A 27086-nucleotide genomic window follows, 5' to 3' on the forward strand; every position below is an offset into this window, starting at 1 on the left:
TAGGGCTGCTATGTCCCCCATCTTAGTAGAGTAGCCCAGGGAAAACTAATTTTGGATCATTTTGGGTATGCCAGTTCCTTCTCCTAATCTATTTCTGAGCTTGGATATTAGAATGATATAAATTGATCCAGGTGTGAGTCTCCCTTCCTGACTCTTAGGCTGAGATATAACCATAAAAAAAGTGAATCTTGCCCAGAGACAAAAAAAAAAAAAAAAAAGAAAAAGAAAAAAAAGGCCCACAGTAAAAAAGATTTCGTTTCAGGGGAGGGAAGGGCACAAATAGGCTATGGTCCCCACCTGAAAAGGCAAAAGATTTCCTGAACTCTGCAGGGCCCAGGACAGAGCTCTGCCAGGACCAGACAGGAAGTTGTCATGAGATCTTAACAGCATGTGTGTCCTCTGAATCCGTTTAGGACCAACCTCCCCTGACCTCAGGCTCTGGAAGTGCTCCAGACTATGACAAACTGTTAGGAAAATAAGATCAAAGACCACAAACTTGGAATTTTCTGAAACATGACTTACTATTTACTATAAAATCTGCCAGGTGAAAGAAATGAGGGGAATATTTACCAGCCTGAAGTCAGGTGACTGACTCACCTTGGTTTGTAACATACCAGTTTTATTTATACATGAGTATATCCCAAGATCCCAGCCACTCCCAATCCTACCAGAAATTTTGAGATCTGGAAGGAAAGGCCTTGTATTCTCAAATAAACTTATTATATACATTTGAAAAGCAATTTAAGTTTGAAAATGGAAGAGTAATAGGAAACTAGGTAAATTATACGTTTTAAAAGATACAAATGTACATCTGAAATCAAAGGGAATCACAATGAATAAGATAAAAGCATGCACGTGAAAGATTCACCTATTTGAAAAGGGGAGTCAAGCATTCCTTTATTTTTTACTTTTAAGAAAGTGACAAATTTCTTTGAGTAGAAGGAAGGAAGGGGGCTGATTTCCCCCATCCCATTATGAAAAAAATATCTGAATCTGTGTACACATAGCAAGGACCAATTTGTTCCAGAGATAGCCACGATTTTTCTCAAATTCTCTCCTCTTTTTACTGTTAACACAACCAGCACACATTTCTGCCTCTGTGTCCCTAATTGTAAATGTGGCAAATAATCAATTCTTGTTATGTGAGGTAGTTATGTTCTATAAAGTCACCACAAATACTGAATTAGTGAATACTGAACCACTGCTTCTAAAGAATACACAGGGTTAAATTCCCGCAAGCCTCTGGGCACATTTTTGTCAAAAATCAATACAATGTATTGTTGATTCATTAACAATGAACTTAAGGCCAACAGAACTCATGCCTGAATGATGCTTATCTCATGCAGGTATTAAGAAACATCAGAGCCTTCTCATGATTAGGAACACTAGACAGCACTTCGGCATGATCCTTGGAGGCCACTTTAAGTAGTGAAATCAGCAACAAAAATTACGAAGATGAAAAAAAAACAAAGCACTAAGTAGACCACAAAAAGGACATTTGTTTACAGTTTGAGAGCTGAAACATAAAGGCAAGGTGTGGCCTTGTCCCACCTCTCTGGGAAGATGTGCCTCAGGTGACTCAAATTTTTTGCCACTCTGTGTATGTCCAAGAATGACATCAAAAGCATTATGAATAATGATTTAGAGGTTACAGATAAATTTTAGCAGGTGGTCAAATTGACAAACATGGAATCTGCGAATAATGAGATTGCCTGTACATAAGCTTCAATTCCTTTACTGTGATAAGGAAGCATGGTTGTCTCAACGGGGCAGCCATAAACCAGGGCTGGGAATTCAAGAAAAAAAGTTAGTGTCAAATGCTACCTCAAAACTCTCAGTGAGCTGCAGTAACATGGTAACCAAAATGGCTAAGATATAACAGACATCATCTAAGAAATGACTAATTAATTTCACGTTAGATTTTATTATAAAACATGAGATGGGATGATAGGGCATCTCAAAATCAGGTTCATATTCCAACTTAGTGCAAATTTATAGTTTATAATCTTAAATGCCTAGCAAATTTATTTCTAAATATCTCAACCAGAATTAATTTTATCACCTTTTCAAGTAACAAACTGGGTCCAAAATTTATATCACCTGTTAATTTTTCCTATATTAAACATCTATCATAGTTTAAACCCATTAGAGTACTTAATCCTTCCAAATAAACAATGGTTTATAAAATCACCTCCATAATCGGTAGCCATCCTTCTGGTTTATCCTCCTCTGACTGAACAAACTTAATGCTTAAGATCTCCCACTTTGGTCTCTAACAGTATTTAGTTCCCTACTTTATATCCCAGATTTCTTAAATTATAAGAAAAGGAATGTACACTTTCTGTATTCTTTCAGAGCATGGTTGAGAGGCTACGTCACCTACCATACAAGGTACTTCCTTGCATGCATGGACTACTCTACCCCATGCATCTCAAGCCCATTTTTTAAAATCACACGTTAACTTGTCAATATATGGTTCATCAGAATAAGAATTTTAAACCAGGAATCATCAGCAGGCTTTCACAGGGGTGGTCAATGAAGGCCCCATGCTGTGAATCCTTGGATTTTTCTGACCATCCCTTTATCAGATGGTCAAATGGGTCTATGATTCTCCACACCTCTAAAATTTTAAGTCACCTCACTGAACTTTATTACTTTATAAAAATTTTAATGTGTGGGACCATTCAGTACAATTTGACATCATTCACTATCTAGTCCTGTTCTCCAAAGTTCTACCATCCCTAACAAGGTATAATTTTCTAAACAAAACTGGACACTTTAATTCCACATTTATATTCTCAGCACAAAATTAAACACATTTCTAGCACTTAAAAAATTTTAGGTATTCTCAAATATATCTGGATTATATCTTAATCCACAGTACTTCAGAGTTCATTTTAAAGGCAAATTAAATCATATCTGAATTCCTAAATATTCTAAATATATTAAGGTGATGGTGACACTTCTGTTTCAAAATTACTAAAAAGTATGTCATTTTCTTGAAATGAACTTGGCATAAAAGGCAGCAAAGAGGTCCTTATAAGGAGTTTCTGAATCTCCCTTTGTCAACGGTATTCGGCAAAGTCGACGAAACCTAGGAGAACGCAGCAGCAAGTTCTGTGAAAGGCCCATGAAGCTGGAGCAAAACCAGTAGAGAACAATCGACTATAAAAAGAAGAAAGGACATGAATGTTAGCACCTCTCTATTCTCCAAAGACACAAGCTCCAGAGACAGGCAGGCAATAAAAATCATAATCTCTGTAAATAGAAGTACACCAGGACTTGACAAGATTGCAGCGGCTATTAGATATCTGTGATGGATCTACCGAGAAAGAAAAGAAGGATAAAAGGAAGACCAAAAGCAAAAAAAAAAAAGCAAAAAGAAAGGTATTCGTGATAAAGTAGAAAGTGGATGACAGCGAGCAGCTCCCAGAGCCCAAGGGAGATCTCACCCCCCTTCTTCAGCACTGAAGCATGCTTTTTCTCCACCAAGAGCCCTGACAAGCTGCTACAGAGGAGCCAGGGTACCGGGGGCAGGACCATTTATGCTGGCAAACTTAGCCTCCCTGGACCTCATTTTCCTCCATGTAGTCATCTATCTTCCGAACTTTCCAGTAACCAGTTTCTAAGCATAGTTGGGAACGCATTATTTTTGCTTTTTTCTGAGATGACACATAGTCTCAGTGTTATCTTCAATTTTTCTTTTGTACCACCAGCTAGATTGATTTATGTACATCAGTGATTATGTCCTGCAGCCTCTCAAAACATTTCCACACATACATCTGTCCCAAACTTTTCTTTGGCATCAAAAGGTAATCAGGCTCCAGAGGCACAACCATGTGGTGGCTGAATGCAGGCCCTAGAGTCAAACTGCTTGAGTTTCAATTCCATTTACTTGACTTAGGTAAGTTATTTTTCTTTGTTTCCTCATTTATAAAATGGGCAAAGAACTATACTTATCTCAGAAGGCTGCTGTGATAATTCACGTATAGTGGTAAGTACAGTATATGGCCCATATTAAGTACTTACATTTGTTCCAAAAGCAAGTTTTTAAGGGCAGAAAGTAACACATCATCAAAGGCAAATTAGCATAGTAGTTAAGAGCAGGAGCCAAAATGCCTGGATGTGTATTAAGACTCTGCCACTTAACAGATGAGTGACTTTAGATGATGAGTTGCTTAATCTCTCTCTATACTTAAGTTTTCTCATCACTAAAGTGGAGATTATAACAGCAGCTATTTCAGTGTATTGTTGGGAGAGTTATATGAGCTAATGTATGTAAACCATTTTAAATAGTGCCTAGCACAAAGTAAATGTTGACTAAATATTAGCTATGATCATCATCTGATTTTTCCACTAAGCAAAAAGTACTCTGAACCCAACTACACAGACTACAAGCTGCCGACTAAGAATCGTTCTTCTTTCTTAGTAATAAAGTCTTAATTTTTAGCTAAGTATACTACCATTAAAAAAAACTACTTCCCAGCCTCTTCTGCAGTTAGCTGCAGCTACGGAACTAAGACGTAAGCACAAGTGTTTGGTGGGACATCTGGCAAGGTTTCTTAGAAGGGGCTAACTACATTTGAAGCACCCTTTTACCATTCCTGCAAGATGATAAGCTCCAGCAGCCATTATGACCATACTGTGGCCTTAAGGAAATTACAGACTGTGGATGATGGAGCACTAAGAGAGAAGCGGCTGGGTCGCTCACGTCTTCATAACTGCCACATCAGCTCTACACTAAACTGTCTAACTCCGAATTTCCTGTAGTTGAGAGAATAAACTTTTGGGTCTTTAAGACACTTTTTTAGATGTTATTCACTTTGAAGCCAGCCTCTCACTGAAACTTCGTCACTCCTGCTGTACTTGAGCTGGGGGTTTCCTCAGTTATGACTGGTATTATTTCTCCCTAGAAATGTAGTCAATGTGTATTGTTCTATTTTTACAGGGTATTTTACAGCAATACTATTACATGAAAACTACTGTAATAGGCACTGGATGTAATTTCATTAATTCTCACAGACATCATGATGTCTATTTTAGAAATGCGGAAACTTACTTATTTTACACAGGATTAATGACAATATTATGCACAAGGGACAGCTTTAAAAATACATTTTGATGCTGAAAACATACTGTTTCAGATTCCTAAGACAAGTAATATGAAGAACTTTTATATATGCTGATATAACCTTAACTACCAGCAACAAATAAATTCTACTTTATGGTCATGCGTTGGCTCTGAGCAAAGACAGAGCTATACCTGACTCAACTTTTGCTTTCTTAGCACCGAAGTATCCAAGAGAAATAAGCAAAAGACTAAACAGATGAAATAGCTGTTTAACTATAGCAAACATAACTATTTCTATCAAAGTACCTATCTCACAGAGTTGTATGAGGTTAAACAGTACTACATATGAACCTATATGGACTTGGCATAAAGTTGTGTCTCTTTAAGTGCTAAATTCCTTGGCCCAGTCTATGTAGACAGAAAGAATTCAGTATATCAACTAATCAAACAGAGCAAATACTTTGTTCATAGTACTGTGTAACATTACTTTGCAAGATTAAAAAAAAGAAAAAAAGAGTTTGATTTAGTAGGAGAATTAAGACACATTCATGTAAAGATTAACCAATCCCAAGAAATATTTAAGTATCATTTGGTTATAGAGACAGTAGATTAGTAACTACAGAAACTCAAAAACCAGTAAGGTTTTGAGTAGTCAGAGGAAGCTCAAGAGAAGAGGCAGAATCTCAGCCAATCTAAGCTAAGGACAAACAGGAGTTAGCACATGCTATACACAAAGCTGGTGCTTACTTACTGAAGGTACTGTTGCAGCAACTGGAATCATCAACACTGATACTGCCCGTACAAAGTATGTAACATACATCTGAAAACGAGACATCCCAATTTTTTGCAGAGCAAAAATCTGAAGGAGTATAATATATACGAACACGATGATTATTAAAGTGCATATTAAATTAGGCAAGCTTTAAAATACAAACTGATTTTTGACTGGCCTCCACTTACATTTTAATAAAAGCAAAAGTTAAAAATATAACACTGATAAAGTTATTTGGTTGACCATCTATCTTTTAAAAAACAATAATTATGCAGAATTCTTAAACGTAGCTTTAATTAATAGCAATAAAGAAGAGATTTAGCTATATTAAACAGAATCAGCATAAATTTACGAGTCAATGTTTTTTAATAATTATAAGACTGGAGTGATCACTTCATAAGTCATAGAAATAGCCAATCAATGTGTTGTACACCTGAAATTAATATAATATTGTTTGCCAACTGTAACTGAAAAATAAAATTAAAAAGATTGTAAGACTGAAAGTCCCTTCAAGATAGGTACTAGGTATGCATCATTACCCTTGGTTTTTGGTACTTAAATACTTAAATTCCGTGCCTGGCATAAAGAAGAAACAGTATCTCAAAGGTCTGTGATCTGGTTACATGGATTAAGAAGAACTAAGGCTAGGAAAAGCAGTTATTCTAGCTCAGAGCTATCACCATCAACTCAATCACATTTATATTTGATGTCAGAATAGCAACAACAAAAACCTAATGATTTAAATGGCAACACATCTCATTTAAAATCACTGACCTCTACTATTAATAAATTGATGACACCAACGGAGATAGGCAGAATCCAAGTGGAATCCAGTGAAGTGAGGTCAGGAAACCACAGGACCCCACCAGTAGCTAACTGCTCCTGAACAGAAAAACCTGCTGAAAGTTTTATAAATAAAATAGTTTCTAAAAACAGTAAAAGTAAATATACAAGATATAAGTAGTATGATATTCTAATAAGGTGACCCCTCACATTAGAGACTTGCATTAGTTTTATTCAGACTATTTTCATTCCACACATTAGTCCTTCCTGTACTGAGAAAGACACAAGCAGTTTTCTGCAGTAAACAGAAATAGAAGTATAAAGATTTGTAGCAGTAATCTTTTCAGACTTAAAATGTAAATAATTATGTAGCCATAGACTGCTTTCTTTTGAGTCTATTCAGATTTTCTGGTTAGAAATGTCTTTAAATGAAAGTAAAAACAAATGCTTTAGTTGATATCATTTAATTAATGCTTACATTTATAACTGTTCTCTTAATTTAATAAGCAGAAACAATTCTTGGCTAGGAAACCAAATTATGAAATTATAACACTAATTTTATTATGACCTCCAAGAAGCAGTATTACTGCTGTCCTTCCTAGGTATTTCTCAAAAAGCTAGACCGCTAACACTTAATATTTTAAATTCTACATCTATACCCTTTATGAGGAAGATGGTTATTCTAATTATGAAAAGTATGGGTTTTTATTTTTGTTTTTTCTTTAGCATACAAAGACACTGTTGGAGAACTTATCTGGGGGAAACGGACTTCTACAACAACTACCTTCTGCATGTGCTGCTCCTGTGCTAAAATTCCGGAGAGCTACAGACATGAAGATCCACATTGGAAGCTGAATCCAGACCAACACTGTGGCTTTGAAAGGGTGGCAGTTATCCCGGACATACAACTCTGAAACAAGCCTCCGCATATTCTTTAGGTAAGTGAGCCTAGTTTGAGGGAAGGGGAAAAAAGGAAAGGAAAAAATGTCATTTGACTACTAACAGTGCTGCATACCTATAGCGCAAACAGTGGTTATTGGCTGAAGGGCTTGTGTAGGATATTTAGTTGTCATAGCTCTATTAAGGAGCTGTCTACACAAAAGGCAAAGTCTTTTACTGAAAATTCTCTAGCAATGTATATAAATTTCATAACAATTCAATAAACCTGACATTGTTAGACCATAGGCTTTGTCCATGGTGATCTTCGGCCAATTAGGCTTTAACAAGTGAAATTTCACTACTAACATGTTAGGAACACAATTTCTATCAGAAATACTACAGGTAAAAGCACATTTTACTCAAACCCCTCCACTCTTGCTAAACTCAACTATTTGATCCCTGAGTATATTTTGGGGGGCAATGTGGTTTTGTATGCTCTTGGCCTGTCAAAATGGTCTCCATTCTTCAATCATCTCTTTCATGAAGATTTTCTTAATCTGTTTCTCTATTAACCATATTAGTTATTCCTGTTTCGTCTTAAGTCTCACTTTCTAGACTATAGTCTCCAAGTAGGTCAAGTGCTGGGTCTTATTCATATCTAAATCTCTTGCAGCATGTTTTGTATAAGGTAGGGATTCAATAGGTTTGCTGAATTTAATCGATTATAGTGTACTGAATTAAGACAGTGGACAGACATTCGAAGATCTTTGTAATTTATCTTCTGCCTACTCCTCCAAGTTTATTTCATTATTCCTCTACAGATACTTGTACATTCTGGTGCCTGATTTAGGTCATCCAACAAATCAAACTTCCACATCAGCATGCCTTTAGAAATTATTATATCATCTGTGCAGAGCCCATTATATTGGCTGTCCACATCACAAATTCCCTTTCACCTTTTTGAAAATGCAAGAAACTCCTCAGATGTGTTTTCCTAGAAAGCCACCCATCTGTGTAAGGATGTGACTAGACAATAATAATGCCAGATCTGCATGAGAGAGGTGCCACAGTCATATCTAAGCTTCATTTATAACCCAGGTGGAGTAGCTACTAATCTGGCTTTTTGGCCTGGAGCTGTTGTTCTGAGATTTCTCTGATTAGTAAAACTTCAAAACTATAGGTTTGCCAATTTTTTTATTTTATCAAGTAAAGACATTAAGCTATCACAATGACTTTTAAATGTCAGGTCTTTTAAAAATTAAATAAAGAGAGAAACGATTTCATATTGAAGACACTTGGCAAATTTACACCTATACAGATAAAAAAATATATGAATCACCATACATATATAACATATTCATACCACAAAGCCCTTATTTTTCTCATTGCTGTAAAATGGTGAACACTTTTCATAGTCTAGTAAGGATCAAAATTTTGGAAACTAAGTAGTACGTTAGGTTGATTGAAGCAGGACTTAGAAGATCCCAGTGTATGACTGCAGCATAGTGAAGCATCCCTGGGCAAGAACTTTCTAAGAAACCATGGAGATAACCACACAGGGTAACTGTAGTAGATGTACAGCACCCTGGCTATCCGGTTGCTTTTCTCATGGCATTCACATTTTCTACCTCTCCATTCCTGTGGGATATTGCCTACTGTATCTTTTCGAAAAGGTCAAGTCTGTAAATAACCTGTATCATTTGTTGATCAAAATCCCAACAGACTGGCACAGTATCTTCATCCTGTTAGCGTTCCCTGACTTTTCATGACCCAACTCCTTGCATAAAATCTTTTTTCCAGTACTTAACTCAGTTATTACTTGATTATAGGTCGTTTTCAGTAGGTTGGAGTCCCTTAAGAACAAGAAACTTACCCTTCTCATCTTTGTTTCTCCATTTCTTTGCTTTCAGTCCAGTATATAAAACTATCATGCTACATAAGCTTATTAAAATATTAAAGAACTACTTTGCTGCTAAAGCTACAGAATAGCCAAACTATAATTAACATCATCACTAACAACATCACTTATGTTAATCTATAATTAACATCATATTAATGTGTATGTGTATTCATGGTCTTATGTGCATAGAATTAACTTACCTGGCAACTCTTTTGGACCACCCCAACTGATTTGCACGAAGTGCAACTTCTTGGTTAAGATGCCTAGCAATGTTTTTTATTTCTGGCTGCAAATTTTCCACCTAGCTAAAGAAAAAGCAGAATTTGTTATGAGCACATAAAAGATCTTTATTCATAACCACTCAATTTTTTCTAATTCTCTCAACTCATTTAAAAATGTGGTTTTCTGATCATGTTAATAAACTTTAAGCACAAGATGTTAAGATATCCGCAATTACAACCAAATTCAAAGTTCTGACTGTATACTTAGCTATGTGACCTTGAGCAAGTTACTTGACCTCTAAAATCCTGTTCCCTCATATATAAAATGTGTCACAGCACCTAATCGCAGGGTAATTATAAGGATTAAATATTACACCTTGCAATTTTGTTTCATCCTTGGATTTCCCCGTAGCTTAAAGTGAAAAAAACCGGAAGTCTATTGAGTGTTTAATATGCTCTGTGACAGCCACCGGGCCCCCCAATCTTTGCATTTATATCTGCCTTGTGTTAATTTTTTTCCGTAAAGTAGCTCACTGCCTTAATGATGCTGACTCCCTTTCATGTTTCTTTTCGTTTTTTTTTTAAACCCAATAATAATCTTAAGACATTAAAGCCATTATTTTTGAAATCTCACCATGAATACTACTTTGCTTCCAATACATTTTACTTGATCTCCTAACATTGTACGGCAGGAAGGTATTACTATCCTGATTCCACACAAAAAAAGATAACAAAGCTCTGAAGGTCAAGTGGCTAAGACGACCGGACTCAGGTTTGTAGATGGTACAAGGCTGAATAAGGAATCAAGTTCGCAAACTGCTAGTAGTTTTTTTCCTAATAAGATCAGTTGGAATACTTGGGGACGAAAAATGCATATTTACACGCTGTTACAATCTCTAAGATGGTAATTTTGAAGGTTCCACCAAACAACTTCAGCTACTGATTATTTCTCTCATTCTCTAACAAAAAGCTTAGTAACTTGTGCTTTGAGCACAAACCCAGTAGGGTAAACCAAATGACAGGTACACGTGTCACCAAATATTTCTTATTTCATACACTCAATGCTAGTTAAATTTCTTAGCAATTAAGTGGTCACGACGATTAACACTAAAAACTCCGGAAGTATGCAGGGATCCTCAGCCCACCACCTCTCACAGCGGAAGCGGATGCGCAGGGTTCACGCGCGGCTCAGCGCCCCTCACCTTGGCCAGGATGTAGTGCTGGTAGGCCGCCAGGGGCAGCGTGACAGAGCCGCGCAGGGCCACGGTGGTGAGGAGGATGCTGCCCCACCAGGGCAGGCCCGTGGCGGTGTGCACCCCAAGCAGCATCTCCTCCGCACTCTGCACAGGCGCCGACGTGGCAAGGGCCTGGTACCAGCCGCCCCCGCCGCCCGGGCTAACGGCAGAGACTGAAGCCACCGCCCACACTGGCAGAGCGGAGCGCTTGGTGCAGCCAGTCGGGGCCGACACACGCTGCGGGACCCGGGTCCCGACCTGCAGGACGGGTGGCGGCCGCAGCCACCTACCGCCAAGCCGGCACAGCATAACTGCGCCAGGGCTGAGCCTAAAACGTGGAGAGCACAGACTAGCTGCAGGTACTCCGTCGAAGCCGCCGCGCGCATGCGTCCGCGACCCCTAACGTAAAGTGGAAGAGCACCCTCCCGCACACACTGTTGACCTTCCCAGTCAAGCCAGTGACGTTTGCGTCGCACTGGAGATGACGTAGGAGGTAGGGAAGTCCCGCCTTTCCCACGCGGCACTGGGCAGGCTTACTGCGCACGCACGAACACAAAACTTTCCCCGGGCTGACATGGAGCTCCTCAGAGGCCAGAACAGAATTGCAGAGGCAGGGGCGGGGCCTGTTCCCTTGTAAAGTCAGTGTCCACCTTGTGCCTTTACATTCTTTCTCACGTAAACTAATCGTCTCATTTGTAGTAGGTTAAGCTTGGTGACTATAGGGTAGTTTCCTCCCTCTTTATGTGCTTCCGATTGCTTCCTCTAGAGATCGAAATAGATTATACTGCCAGAGTCAAAACATTGCTGACATGCCAGATTGGAGAGAGGCATTTGTTTCTGACCGACCCCGAGTTTTAATCAGCATCCCTTATGCACTATAGTTCGTTCTGTGGAATAAACACATAATTGGCTCATCTGTTCCAGTTAGCATTTTCAAACTCACCTAGTTTCCTTAAAAAAAAAATTTTATCATTCGTTAAACATAGCAGCAAAACTCTTGTATGAAAAATTACCATAAGGAGAATTATCACTGGCAGCACGGTGAACTCTATACTAGAGTTTACATGTATCCTATGTAAGCTTTTGAGTCTGAACAGCAACATTAGGTATCTTCTGGTTCAAAGGAATATAACAAAGCCGACATGGACTAGTTTTTAGTTTTGTTCCTGGCAACAGCAAAATGGAATGACATGGAGTTTCCTCACAGACAAGGGTGAACCCTAAACCTAGAGGCCAAACTGGGTTGGGCGGAATAAAATGATTAGAACAAAAAAGTCAACAAACATTGGAGTGATGTCAAACCGCAGCATCTGTTCTTGCTTCACTGCGCACCCACCGAAGGGTACCAGATACTCTTCTCTCCGCATTCTGTAAGTCACCTTCCTTCAAATTGACTTATAAATTAATACGTGAATTTTTAAAAGTGTTTAAACACATCTCAATACATGCCATGTATAGATTCTTTTTAAAAGAAAAAGGTTACCTATTTATCTCTCTGTCCATTCTCTAAAAAGAAGCAACTGGTTGCTATTTAGTGGAAATGAATTTTAAATGGAAATATTTTTGCCTAAAGATTGTGGAAGCACTTCTGCATTCCTCTTCTTCCAGAGAATTGATGACAATGGGAGTTGGCCTTTCACAGTGGCACTTAAGCTGAGGTACTCTGACCTGTTAATATCCAAGAAAGGGAATTAAAAAAAATCCTAAAACGAAAAATCCATATTTATGCATTCACTGTTCATATACTCTAAATCGGTTTTCATGCTATTGCTCAGATCCATGCCTTCCTTCTGTGGAGCTGTATCAGGGGTCAGGACTGGTCCTCTTCAACCAGGGTAGGTCCACCTTTTGTGCTACTCATTGGGGTCACATTATACTCTCATTTTGAAGTGTTCCGTTGTTTATGTTTGAATATTGTGATCAAAATAAAATTTATGAATATTTAAGTTCTGCTAATTTCATGTATTTAAACAGACATTTAACTCATCATGGAGATGATCAGAACTTGCTACTTCATAGAAGATGTTGGGGGAAATTTTTATCAATTATAAAGCCCAATACTAAAGTATTAGCATTAACATGTATGTACTGATCATCCAACATTGTGATACCTTGGATCTTTTGAGTTGCAAAATACAGTATAAAATGACCAAATACTGAGCAAACCATCTGAAATCATGTCAATCCTAACACTTTGCAAATGAGCTTGTGCAACAATTTAAACATCCCTTTTAAGTTCAATATTTATAATTAGCCTATACCTGTGTTTAATATACTGTCACACAACTAATGTTTAAACTTTAAGCTCCTTAAAAACAAACTATGTAGTTAATTGTTTCTGAAATTCTTATCACAGTGCTGAACATGAAAATGGAGCTCAAAATTTGAATATAAACTATTATACATATAAACCATATGTACATTTAAATTTCTCATTTCCCAAATATGCCTTCTGAAATTTTTGACAAGGTTTTAAAAGAAAAGTTATTTTCATAAGCATTTGGTCAAGTGATCTCTTAGAATCAGTTTTAGGTTTATTTTCTCCTATAATTCTACCTAATATAGTTAGCTTTTTTATTTAAAAGCATTTTCTTGTATCATCTTTCCTATCATTGGTTCTCAAGTACTGAGCATCAGAATTGGCTATTACCTTTCAAAAGTGTGAATTCATTTAAAGGCAGTAGTATGAAACCTCTTACATCTATTAATCCTGTATTCCACTGTCACATTATAAAGGAATTTTTATGTCAAAGCTACAGTTGCACATTTTTCTCTGTATTCACATACCCAAAATACAAGTGATGGCATAGGTGCAATCAAAGAGTGTAAACATAGATTACAAATAGAACTAATGATGCTCTCATCCTAAATTCCAGTCACCTGGAATTAACACGTTAATTCTACCAACCAGCTCCTTGAGTGCTGTGAATTGTTTAAGCGTTTATCAAGGTTGTGTATTTCCAAAGAAATTCAGGTGCACCCAGAATTTACAAAATATAAGTATACCAAGCGTTAATCTTAAAAAACGTCTAGACAATCATTTATCTAAAGTAAAAATACACTGAATGGAATACTGTGTATTATAGTGACTTAAAAAAGTGAATTGGTTTTCCTTTGATATTTTAATTTCAAAGGAAATTAAATTCCTGATTTTAAAGTTTGTTATTTAAAAGAAAGTTTTGGCATGATTAAAATGTTCTGTAATGCCAAATCTACAGAAATGTTTCAGAAAAACATCAAAATGAAAATGGACTGAATAAATCAGAGGATCGAAAGAGGTTTTGTAATCTTGAATTTCCCCATTTAACACTTTGTATTGTTTCAAAAATAAAGTGAATAATACAGCATGCAAAATAATTTTTATGTAATGTGTATTTAGGTCACGAGTCAAAAGAAAGATGGAATAATGTTTTCATAAAAAATAAGACAGGACCAGGTAAACTATTTAACTATTTACCCCCTCCCTTTTTTCCTGAGGAAAAAAATGACTAAGTAATTTTCCAATAAATTAATTTTCAATTACTAATGACTTTACAGTAATGAGAAACAGGGAAAAATGTCTTTCATATCAATACTAAAATCAGTTTTTGTGAATATGCTGATATATGTTGAAATAAATATTAGAAAGGCATGGTAAAAAATATTTTTAAAATGGAATAGTTGGTGTAAATAGATTACATAATAATTAGGATATTAACTATTTGAGGATTTAAAGTGTGAACTAACCCAAGTGTTATTTCCAAGAATTAAGTCATTTCTTAAAAGAAGTAAAGAAATACATCATGTAGTCTGCAATTACATATACCACATACTTTCAAAAGGGGAGCGGGGAGACCTGCATGGTCTCAAAAGATATGTTTTCTTATTCTTCAAATAAAAATCCACTGTATTAACATCTGATATATAAAACATGTATTTGAAAACTGTTCCTAGTACAGATTTCTAAAACCATGGTTTTGTATTTTAATAAACCCAAACCCCAAAACTAAATATGAAGCATTCCAATCTATATCCCCCGCCCCATAGTTTTAAAGTTAAGAAAATATAGGTTTTTTTTCTTTCTTTTTTTAGTAAGAGACCCCATCTTAAGAAATTCAATTTTGTGGCTCAATACAACTCACATATTGTGATAAATTTTGGGTGGTATCCGCTACCTAGCAGGATTATTTTAATTGGAAAATAACCTTAGTTAACACAGGGAAGAAATTAAGCAAAAAATTATAAGATGGTGGCAAAAGTCATGTATAAAATACTTCTAAATAGCACCACACCCCTTTCTTAGTAAAGTGCTCTAATTTTATTTGATAGCTATAGTTATTTGTAGGATCTCAGTTTTTCCTTTAAATTTGGTTATCGATCATAAGTAGAAAAACAAATTTATATATTTTAAGACCACCTCCTAAATTAAATAATAAATATGTTGTTTACAAATTTCAAGAACTGTTTGAGAAATCTATATACTTTTTTACTCTATTCAGGCTGTCAGAGTAAAAAAAAATCATTTCATTTACTTGAACAGCCAAAGAACCATATTAATATTGTCAACACTAGGTAATTTATCTGTATTTTGGTTTATGTTTCACCACTGTGGAATTTATGTCTAATTAAAAAAAAAAAAATTGATATGTACATCACTTATACTTACTTTTACATTTCAACCATATAATTTATTTTTCCATATGAGACAGCGTAGGACACATTCTTCTTGGATATGTTATTGTTTATTGTTTCAAGTGAACGGAATAGATAAATCCCATTGAATAGTTTAGTGTGGCCCTGTATCTTATATAAACAGGTTAAATGGAAACTTTATTTTGTAATCTGTGTATTCATATCTACCATAAATTGTCTTCATGACAAATGCAAAACATCTTTTATTACTTGCTCCAAGTTAGCTGTTGATCCTTTTCACTGATAATATACAAGTGTAGAGAACAAGAAGCCTTTAAAATTGGGGGAAAAAATACTTTCCACTAAATTACTGAAAACTGGAATTTTTATGTTGATTCTTGATGACTGGAGAGCCAGTGTTAAGAATCAATATTATCCAATATAAAATAGTACACTGAATTGTTTAATAATAAACAGTATATTAAGAGCTTGTATATGCTGACTGGGAACCAGTGGTAGCTTTTTAAATTCTCCAAAAGGCTAAACATTTTATGGTTAGAAGAAACCACAGGTGGTGATAAAGGTGCTCCATGTCTCTGTAGCAGCCATTACAGTAAAAATCTTTACAAATTATTTCACGATCAGCAAGAGAATTTTACTGGTATTAGTGGTAAGGTGAGAAGAAGAAAGAGTGAAGAGAAAGTGTCTATTAGTTTGAAAAGTGTGACAAGGTAATAAAAAGACATGGAAAGTGATAAATTTCTTCTTCTAAACATGCCTTGCTGCAAACAAAAGAGAGTAATATGGTCTTTAAAAAGCCAATGTTGGGAAACATCCACTGATAATGCCCATTGTTTTACTTTATACTTAAATTACACAAGCAGAAAAGTTATGCTTATTAATAGTTTAATGTATGAAGGAAACATCCAGATTTCTGAATATGAAGGTACATATCTCACATTAATTTAAGTCTACATAAAGTAGAGCCTCTATACTGACATATTGAAATTTACTTTCTGCTTTAGCCTTTTCTGTTATGTAAACAATTGTACATTTATTTGCCATTCTAAAACTTCAGGATCAAGTTTACATAATTTTGCTAAATTTCCGTGTTTGCTCAGAAGCAGTTTACAGTACTAAAACCAACCAGCCAAAGAACAGCTTCAACAGAAAGTTAGGTCCAAAGGGGAAGAGGGAAAGAAAAAAAGAAAAATGATAAGAAAAATGCTAACTAAGAAAAAACAGATGATGATGGGGAATGGGCAGTCACAAATGTTCACAGAAAATAGGTCAGTTAGTAAGTTCTTCTGCAAAAAGCCTACACACTTCAGTCAAGCACATCAGTAGAATGATTTGGGAGCATAAATTTTTTTTCGGCCACTTGTGATTTCCTCTGAATGAAAAGGAATCTGCAGGCTAACAAGCTGATCCTCATCAGCCAAGCTGGTTCATATGCACACTGTTCATATGAGGTGCCCAAGGTCCAGTCCACACCTATCAATATAGAACATGCATTTTATTAAATACGTATTTAAAACATATTTGATTAAAACAAAACTCTTAAAAACTTAGGTAGTACTCTTAATATCTATGGACTAAACTAGCTAAATCTCACTTAATTTGCAGTATACTTGGAAACAATGAAGAAAAGCAATGATAAATCACTTTTGTCTGTTGTTTCCTTGCTTCTCATTCCTCAAGATCTGTTGTCATTTTTTTTAAACCATTACTTGAGTACATAAAGACTGTGGAAGGAAAAGGAGTCAAATCTGTTAAATACACACCAAAATAAGCTAAAATATAAAAATACGTCTGTGAACTAATTATACACTGTTTTGACATTCATGATACTTTTAGTAAATAACCTCTAGATGGCCCTTTTCACAATACTAGTAAATTCTGATGTATAAAAAATTACAGTCCAACGCTTTCCAACTTAAAATCTTTTTACTTATCTTCTGTTGCCCAATGAATATACACTGCTTTTGGTACCATTTTCTACATCCCTTTGCTATATTTCAGCTATATTAAATTTTTCTCAATTTCCTCAACTGCCCAATTCACCAAACTCTTCTACTACCATGATTTATCTGTATCCTATTTGCTTGGTATCTCATAAACACTAAATAAATGTTCAATGAATGATCAGCCTTACCGTTTGAGGGCCATTATTTTCTGTGGAGCTTGAAACCATCTTTATTAAGGAGTTCCAAGAGGGGTCTGCAGCATGAGGGCCATTAAATATGGGTCCTCCAGCACCATCCGGAATAGGTGCTACTGGAGGAATCATTGCATTCCCATACACAGAAAAAGGCATACCCTTAAAAAAGGAGAAAACAAAGATTATGCACACTCAAGTCACTGCTTACTTTCCCCAATATAATCAATAACCTTAAAATTGATATTTAAAACTTCACCTCATTTTGGAAAAGTATTATCTGGGCAATATAAACATTTTTTCCATTTATGACAACTTCTTGCATTAGATTATACATAAGCCTACTATATCCAAAATATACTATATCAAAAAACATTTCTGTAAATAACTGAGACAAAATCAGGACTTATATTTATACTTTAGCCAGATTTTGACCTACAATTGTAGACCAAAGCCCCAGCATCATTTCACAAATGCTTATCCACTTGAAAGTGAAATAAAGCTAATAAAAACATTTAGAAATAATGAAAATATTATTTAAATCACCGTTACCCCAACTTTAGGAAAGTCCATGTATCCTGCAGGAACATGCTGATGGAATGTACCAGAAGGAGTTACAATTCCTGTACTCTCTCGCTCCATTGCTTGATGCTGTGAAAACACTCCTGGATCAGACATTGGCCTATGAATCATAGGATTTCCCATTCCAGGGTTACACCAGTCTACTTTGTCTGAGGAAAAAAACAAAGGCAGAAAACAAAATTGGTGATATTTAAATCAGAAGACAGCAAAATAATATATTTTATATATTTCTACTTAATATTTCCCACATTGAATTGTGTATTCCTTCAGAATAATAATCTACTTTTATATATTTACTGCAGTGCTTCCATATTTGTAGGTAGAGTGATATAATAATACCCTAATAAAATAACCAAATACTCTTGTGTTACAAAAGAAAAAAGCTAAAGAGCCCCAAAGGAAACATTAGCATCTCTTTAATATGAAATGAAAAGAATATGCATGTTTACATTAGACTATTTTTAAAAAGCAATGATAAATTCGATGAGAGAGCACATGGGAACAAAAACTGTTCTGAACTCTTAAAGTGATTAGTCAAAACAAAGAGGTACGAATATTCATCTTTTAAGAATGACTATGAATGTTAAATACTGCTTATAATACTTTTGTTAAATGCATAAAGTTAATTTCCTATAAGGAGGATAGCATATCATACCTTGATTGCCACCAATCCCTTCAAAGGACCAGATGCCACTATGCCCTACTGATGTGGACAAATTACTCCCAATAACAGATGGAGCTGAAGTTCCAGTTTGCCTGATACGTGCAGAACGTTCAGTCCCAATAGGGACAGGAACTTTTCTGTCCTGAGAGACATTGCTGGGCTTTTCTGATCCCAAAGGTACTGAAGATGGGGCAGGAGAAGGTGCACGAACTCCAGAGGATACTGACTGTACAGGAGAATCTAGAGAAAAGATATTTTGAAATAGTATACATGTCACCTATAGGGCATGGAATGTTCTAACACCAATTCTTAAATTCTAAAGATACCTTAAATATGCATTCTAAAGAAAAATATGAAAATGCTTAAATAATAAGTTACACATATTAAAATTCAGTTAAAGTTCTATAACTTTGTAGTCATTTTTTAATCGAGCTCACAAATTTTTCATTTAGTTATATAAGAGCAGAATGTGAAGATATGAATGCTGCAACTATACTACATGTAATAAACCATTAAACTAATTAATATTTAAATAATTATACCTTGACACTGAGTAAAATATAACACCAGAGCAATGAGAAGACAATGTTTAAATTAAAAAAACAAAAAACAAAAAAACAAACCAAAAAACCCCCGACAACAACAAAATGAAGGTGGGAAAAACCATGCCCATATGGGAAATTCCCAAACTGTATTCCTTTGGAACACCTGTCCCTTGGTATGTTATGATGAAACCAAAAACAAAGGGATTCAGGTATCTAACAAGTCTGGAAGAGCTAGCTGAAGGAAAAAGAAAAGTTTCTTTAAATCAGGACTTCATAGAACTTTCATGTGCTTAAAAAATACCAAGAGAAAACTATGCCTATTACCCAACTTTGTTTTATTATATTTTGTGTCTCTATTTATCCAATCAAAAGCAATTCAGGTAGTTAATAAACTTGCAAAATCTATCTATCTCCCCACCCCCCCGACCTATGTTTACACACACACACAAACATGCGCGCGCACACACAAGCATGATGCTTCTATTTCCCAAGGTACTTTTCAGGGAATTTGGAAGACAAAAAAAATTCAGTAATATTATTAGCCTGAATGTGTTTTTAAAAAGATTTCTGATATATATTTTAGAATCAAGCAGAACTGGGAAGTACTATGGAGATCAGTTCCATCTTACTAGTGTTTACAGAGGTCTATTTCAGTTAAATTGATAGTACCACCTACGATGAGTTGTAGTGACTTTTAACTAAAAAGAATGAATGTGAAAGTACTTATTAAATTATAATTTGTTATATGAATACTGACATTATTGAGGAACAAAAACATGAAACATGGGCTTCTTATTTATAAAAGTAAACCAAGAAAACTATTAGCTTCTAAAGAAAAACTGAAATATGTATCTTGTGGTCATGGATCCAGTAGCGTCACTTGACAGAACTTACTTTTAACAAATCATAATGAAATGGAAAAGTAACATATGTGTCTTTAAAGCAATTATATTTTTTAATTTCACCTTAAAATTACACTGGTATAAGAGGGAATTCTACAAAGATGGAAGGTGGCAGCAGCATAGCCACTAAGTTAGCAAAGCCAAAAGCCCATGGATAACATCTATAACAAAACTAATAGACAAGGTATCCATATGAATCCAAAGATACAACTGAATAGGGACAAATCACCAACAGCTTTAAGACTCATGTGATATCAGCATCTGTATGGAAGGAAACAATTCTCCAGACCTAAGAACAGGAGATAAGAGAACTGTAAGAGTCAAAAGTACTCAAAGGAAAGCAGGGAAGGCCAATATAAGAACAGCAAGTGAAACTGGGAGAGTTCTGCCTATGCATGGATGATTGTAAGGGATTCACATCACAATAAGGTCTGAAGAAACTAGAGCAATTATGAGCTCTACGAACTCTGGGCCGGATGGGTACTGGTCCATGGCCTGTAAGGAACTGGGCCACACAGCAGAGGGTAAGTGGCAGGGGAACTAGCAAAGCTTCAACTGTATTTGCAGCTGCTCCCCACTGCTAGCATCATCACCTCAGCTCCACCTCAGATCATCAAGGCATTAGATTCTCATAGGAGCACTGGTCCCTGGTGCCGAAAAGGTTGGAAACCACTGCTCTAAGAACCTGCCAGAGCCTCTTTCTAGAAAGCCCCACACCAATAAGAAACTTCTAGGAACAGATTCCAAACTAAGCAGGAAAAGGACAAAAGCAGCATAGAGAAGAGCCAGTAAAGAGTAGGGCAGATTGGGTAGAGAGAATTCTAGAGTCTTTAAACTAGAAAAGATATCCTGATCCACTTTATCCCTTCTAAAAATTTAGGAAAACTCATTTCATTTAAATCTGCAAAACAGAATAGAATTGTAGTCAAATTCCATACAAAGCTATTATATGAACTAAAAGAAATGTGGACCCATAACATTTTGCAAATAATAAAAAGCATGCCAAAGAAAGCTATATCCTAATATTTCAAAGGCACATCAGAAAACTATAACCTAAAATTCCGAAGTTAGTTAAAAGAAATGAAAAGAAAAAGATAAAGAATAGCTAATTCATAATTATTAAAACTGGAAACAAGATGACAAAACTCAAGAAAGTATTAGAAATAAAAGAAGACTCAAGAAAAGACTAAACTGAACTACATGGAACATAAGATGGTGTGAACACAAGGGATAAAGTTTTGTTTATTATTTTTTAAACTATATATTGGAAGGGCAAATTATATGCTCAAGAAAAATCAATCCAGAACAACTAACACCAAGACATAGTCAAACGTAGCAGGTAGGAAGGAATCAAGGATGGAAGGCAGGCAGGCAGGATGGACAGAAGGATGGATGAACGAATGAATCCTACCTTCCTCCTAGACTCACCACTGAAAGCTTACCCTAACCTCTGTGTCAGATCTAGTTTCTCTTTCTGTTCCTGTGTCCTTCCAAAAACAAAAGCAAAGCAAAATAACAGCAACCCTCCACACTCCGTTTAAATAAACAGAATAACTAGGCTTGCCTGCTAACCTGCCTTATTTAATAGAGATTTGCCCTCTTCACAAATTCTGCCACCTGATTAGTCATAGTGTTTATCACCACCTGACTGTTTTATGCTTCCTTCCTGTAGGCTTACTGGACTAATGACAGGCATTTGACTGAAGAATGATCAATTTCAGGTTAGCCAGCAATCTATGACTGACATGGCCTAACTAGATGAACAAATCACATTCCTCATTCAGGGAAGCTGCAATTGATAAACAGAGAAAAACAGGTTTAATTAACTATGAATTGAATCTTTGAGGACCATGTAAAAGATTATGAAGAAGCCTAGGTGTAAACAGAGTAAACAGAAGAGACTGAAAAGAAACAGACCATGAGTGAGAGACCATAAATCCTTTAAAGATAGAGATGGAGAGAACAGCTTTCCCAAATCCTGGATGGTTCTGAAGATGTCTTTCCATAGCCTTAAAGTAAACACCATTTTCCTTCAGATTCCTTGGGTGGGTCTATATTCCTTACCATGGAAAGAACCTAATTATTATAATTTCTTTTCATTTACATTATAATTTCTTTAATTAGAAAAAGAAAAGCAAAATCTAATTAAGAGACATGTTTTAAAACATGCCATCTTACATACTAGAGAAAAAATAGGTTTTAAAAGTTTTGTGAGGCCTTATACAATTTGGGGAACCCTTTTAAGAAAAAGAATACAAAATTACAAATACACAATTGGGTACAGGACCTTGGCAGGGCCCCTTGCAAATGAGGTAATCTGAAGCTGAAGCTTCACTGGCTTCATGGTAAATCCACTTCAGTTTTGAAATGACAACAGGGTCCTGAATTCAAATTAAAAGATCAATGTGACTTACAAATCAAAACAGTGCTCCTGCACTTTTTGTGTATTTTCTTCATGCTTCAATGTTTATTAAATGACAGTAGATCATGAAATGAATGTGGTTGGTCATGACCAGCAAAAAAAATCTTTTTAAAGCTTAAAGAAAACAGAATAGAAAATACCATTGTGCAACATACATTGTAAGGATTAAGTATTGTTTTGTAAATGTATTATTTCAACTACACATGCATGTAAACGTGTACTGAATGTAAAATTAGCTTCTTTCAAAATTGTAAAGCTTTAATGCTTTTTGATCTGACAACATTTTATAAGATTGCATGTCAAAATGGCCCATTGACTAAACTTGCCAAGGATTGTAACTCAAAGACCAGAGCCAGTGATAAGCAATCAATGCATGGACTGGTTGAGAGTTCTTTAGGATAGATCTTAGGTTTGGGTAGGATAAGCTCTCAGGTGATCTCTGCAGAAGGCTCTTAGGCATCACCAATCTATTGTACTAGGGCTTCAAGAAAGGATTCTTTGTTTGCTTTTATTTTTTTTTAAAGAAAAATACTGTGTCCCAGGGAAAGAACCTAATTATTATAATTTCTGTTCATTTACATTATAATTGCTTTAATTAGAAAAGGAAAAGCAAAATTACATCAAATTACATGTGAACAAATTACCGAGAAGAGGTGAAAGTGAGACAATACAAACTAAATGGTCATTAAAAAGTTACAATATTTATATTTATATTAGGTACAGAAAATGCAAACTAGTTAATTCAGTATTAGAGGTGAAAGTATGAGGGTCTTGCCTGAATCAACCACTCTAAGAGTTAGTTAGAAAACGACTATAATTCCTTGTCCATCTGAGTTGTCAGTATACCGTAAGGAAGTATTCCCTTCTCCCCCCTTTTAAAATTTTATTTATAATCATTATGGACTCACAGATTCTTGTTTTATCCAGTGAGCTGCCATTATTCATTTTGATGGTCAAATTATACTGAATTTGGCCAGTAGGAGCCCCTTCAAGCAGTTTACTATGTCCTTCTGACAAATCCCCATCATTCTGAGCATTTAATAACTTTCTGACACTATAAAACTTTGCAGGCTCCCCTTACAATTTTCTAGCCTTGGCTCGCAAATCAACTGTTTCTCCAAGAAGCTCCAGCTTCTTTTAGTGAACAAAAATACTGAACAGAAATATCTGGACACTGGATATGTTCACTTCTACTTAAGAGTCATTGCTTCTAGGCCCTTTCAGTAGACAGAGCTGGGGGAAAACATGACAATTTATATAATTCAATCCAATACATAAGTAATTTAAAAATCATGAGTTCGCACTGATCCCCTAATTCCAATCCAGTTCCATGTGGTTTTCCTTGCCTTACCCCATTCCACATTTGTCTCCTTACAGTAAGAACCCCAGATCACAACATAATCAAAATCTTATATATTCATTTGCTCAGTCTTCCAGTATATCCCACAGTTTTAGAATTGCTTATCCATAATATTACTAAAAACACAAATGTGTTAAGTAGAACTGAAAATTTTTGCCTACTTCTTACATTATTTCTGGAATGTTTCTATCACAATCACTTAGAATCCTTTCTTAAACCATTTCTTCTCATTCAAGGATATCTGTGTAAAGATCACTGATATTCTTTTATGTGAAGGTCCTTGTTATTTGACAAACATAAGAAAAACTATACAGCATGTAAATTCTCTACAGGGTACAACTTTATGCTTTAACTGACAATATACTTTGTTATGCATCTCTCAAATATAAAAAAAAAAAATTATATTCTTTCATTCAGTTAACCAATATGGATGCTTATTATAATTTCCTCAAGGAGAAAGCAATTTGACATCTTTATTCCAACACGAAAAAAAATGAAAACCACAAACAGAAAAAACACAATAACATTACTAACAGAATTCTCTTAACATGAATTGAATTCCCTATTTATGACTGATCTTCCTTAGTAAAAATCTAATCACTGCTTTCAGAGTCTAACTACAGTTAAAAACACATATCTGATAATGTGAAATCAGTTTTGCTACTTATATAGTAAATGATGTTTAAAGATGGACAAAAAACATGTGATATTTATACTTTTGAGGTCAGAAATCTTTCCTGTGAAATGAGGTTGAGTTTTATTCTCAAATCAAACTAAAAGTCAATATAAATTAATAGGCAGTACAATAAGGTTAGATTTTTTTCTTAAAAAAGTCCCTTTTTGAAATAAATGTCAATAAGATATTCTAGGTTTTGATATAACTGAGGTTGATTTAAATAATTTATAAACCTGGAAATTCTACTGAAATTCTTCCTGATTTCATGAAGATTACCATGAATACAAATTACATTTTTATAGTATTAAAATTATGATAAGGTTTAAAAGTTAACCATTCTGGACTATGAAAAACTTAAATCCTTTTGTTCTTAAGAAAACATACACACAAACTCTTCTTATAGAATCACAGTGTATATTACTCACCATTTGATGCTGATGAACACGGGGTCAACAAATTAAGTGGGGAAAAATGTTGTCTGTTAAAGTTAGCAGCTGCGGGTGCTCCTCCAAGGGGTGCCCCAGGTCCATACATTTGACCTCCTGAAAGGTTTGAGGCAAAGTTTCCCAAATGTGTAGAAGAAGGTGTTACAGAACCATATGGCGAGTCCATATTGACAATACCTATAATGTAGAATATAATCATAATTTGTAACAGTTACCCCATCCCAGGAGAAATAATTTGAAAAATTAAAATTCCAAGAAGTTTCTAATATATCCAAAAATATTTTAGATTAAAAAAATGTTTCCTCACTTACATCTTCCAGTCCACTGACTCATCATTTTCCCCTTTGTTTTATAAAGATAATCATAAAAAAGGAATAAATATCAAGGAAAACATAATTTTAACATTTGACATTTTATTAGTTATAAAATACATGTAGATTTAAGTAGGTTTAATGGGCAAGGAGTTATATAAAAATGTTATCTTTAAAAACTTAAGAGGGAGAGAAAGATAAATAGGTAAAGCATAGAAGATTTTTAATAGACTGAAAATACTGTATCATACTACAATGGTAGATACATGTCATTATACATTTGTTCAAATCCATGGAATGAACACCACCAAAAGTGAACCCTAATGTAAACTATGGACTTTGAAAAGAATGTGTTAATGTGCTTTTATCAATTGTAACAATGACCACTCTGGTGGGGGATGTTGATGGAGAAGGCTAATCCTATGTGTGGACAAGGGGTATATGGGAAATCTCTGTACTTTTCTCTCGATTTTGCTATGAACGCAAAGTGCTATAAAAAAATTAATGAGGTCTTAAAAAAAAAAAAAAACTATGGAGAAAAAGAAAAGGCTGTAGTTATATTTTTACAATGGAGAGATCTGATGAATGGCACCTTAATTAAGTGGCCATACTTTCCACAGCCAACAGTGGGACAACTTGTCATTGAGTGCCTCCTGATGTAATGCAGTGTGAAGTTCAAAACATCACCTGATGTTCCTGCCAGAAATGTCTGACCTGAATGTATAAAGAAACAGATGAATCTGAAATATGAGACATTCTTCAAGACAATTAGACTCTTCAAAGGATTCAATGTCAAGAAGAACAACAGAAGGTGATAAGATGTTTTAGATTGGGGGAGACCAAAGAGACATAACAGTCAAAAACAATGTGTGAACCTTGATTTGATCTTGGATCAAAAGGAAAACAATGAAAACACATAGGCATAATGGATATAATAGGGATGATGGTACTGCATACTGAGTGCTATTACTGAATTAATTTAATTTTCTTGGGTATAGTAATAGTGGTACAGCTGTTAAGGCAAACATGTCTGTTTTGACCCGAATCTAATAAATTCTATTCTGATGGACTCTCAAGTTAAAGTACAATACTAATTTTGGCTCTTATCAACCATACACCTCAAAAACCTCACCTTCCTTATAAAGCTGGTCCTTTTTCTATATCTTTCCACAAAGAATTTTTTTTCCTCTAAATGTTAATTTTAGTCTTTCTCAACACATTACTTAGATTTCGCATTTTTTGAAAAGTGAAATGAAATATAAAAGCATTTCTAATGCATTAGTATATGATCTTTTAAAATCAAATTATATTCTATTGTTCTAATACAAGAGAAATTGTTAAAGTACACATAAATACTTCAATCAACGCCCAGCAAAAAATGTTTACTGACAATGTTCATTACATTGTAGTTACCTGTTATAGAAATATGTAAAAATATACAGTTTCCATTAAATTAAAATTTTTTTGTCCGAGAATGTCATATATTTAATAACAGATTAGGCTACCTTTCTGTAAAAGGCTAAACAGTAAATATTTTTAGGCTGTCAT

The 27086-nt window shown here is 35.1% G+C and overlaps 2 protein-coding genes and 1 long non-coding RNA gene across 11 annotated transcripts in view; 1 reads left to right on the forward strand and 2 right to left on the reverse strand.

Annotated features, from left to right (window-relative positions):
- Positions 1-602: 602 nt before the first annotated feature.
- On the reverse strand, positions 603-11278 carry COX18 (cytochrome c oxidase assembly factor COX18). 4 transcript variants are annotated; one of them, XM_039845424.1, is made up of 6 exons: positions 10829-11278; positions 9606-9706; positions 7411-7574; positions 6618-6739; positions 5823-5891; positions 603-3165 (listed from the first exon to the last, which is right to left on the reverse strand). In XM_039845424.1, the coding sequence occupies exons 1-6, from the start codon at positions 11168-11170 to the stop codon at positions 2992-2994; spliced, it is 972 nt and encodes a 323-aa protein (XP_039701358.1). In that variant the 5' UTR covers positions 11171-11278; the 3' UTR covers positions 603-2991. The 4 variants fall into 4 exon arrangements, with proteins under 4 accessions (XP_039701358.1, XP_039701356.1, XP_039701357.1 ...); XM_039845422.1 differs by having other exon boundaries at positions 5823-5930; positions 10829-11276; XM_039845423.1 differs by having other exon boundaries at positions 6618-6742; positions 10829-11276.
- LOC120588190 (uncharacterized) lies at positions 11228-26428 on the forward strand. Its single transcript, XR_005649155.1, has 2 exons — positions 11228-12696; positions 26159-26428. It is a non-coding gene; the product is annotated as an uncharacterized LOC120588190 (long non-coding RNA).
- ANKRD17 (ankyrin repeat domain 17) overlaps positions 15564-27086 on the reverse strand; it is a 139109-nt gene continuing 127586 nt past the window's right edge. For 5 of the 6 annotated variants that reach the window (XM_039845414.1, XM_039845419.1, XM_039845415.1 and 2 more), the window contains 5 exons: positions 25207-25404; positions 18868-19116; positions 18183-18361; positions 17628-17792; positions 15564-16966 (listed from right to left, as the gene is read on the reverse strand). In XM_039845414.1, the coding sequence (XP_039701348.1) occupies positions 16907-16966; positions 17628-17792; positions 18183-18361; positions 18868-19116; positions 25207-25404 (851 nt within the window). In that variant the 3' untranslated portion in view covers positions 15564-16906. The remainder of the gene's footprint in view (positions 16967-17627; positions 17793-18182; positions 18362-18867; positions 19117-25206; positions 25405-27086) is intronic. The other variant, XM_039845420.1, reaches the window with a different exon arrangement.

The sequence above is a fragment of the Pteropus medius genome, unplaced genomic scaffold, assembly GCF_902729225.1.
Source record: "Pteropus medius unplaced genomic scaffold, Ma_sr-lr_union100, whole genome shotgun sequence".
NCBI classification, from domain to species: Eukaryota; Metazoa; Chordata; class Mammalia; order Chiroptera; family Pteropodidae; genus Pteropus; species Pteropus medius.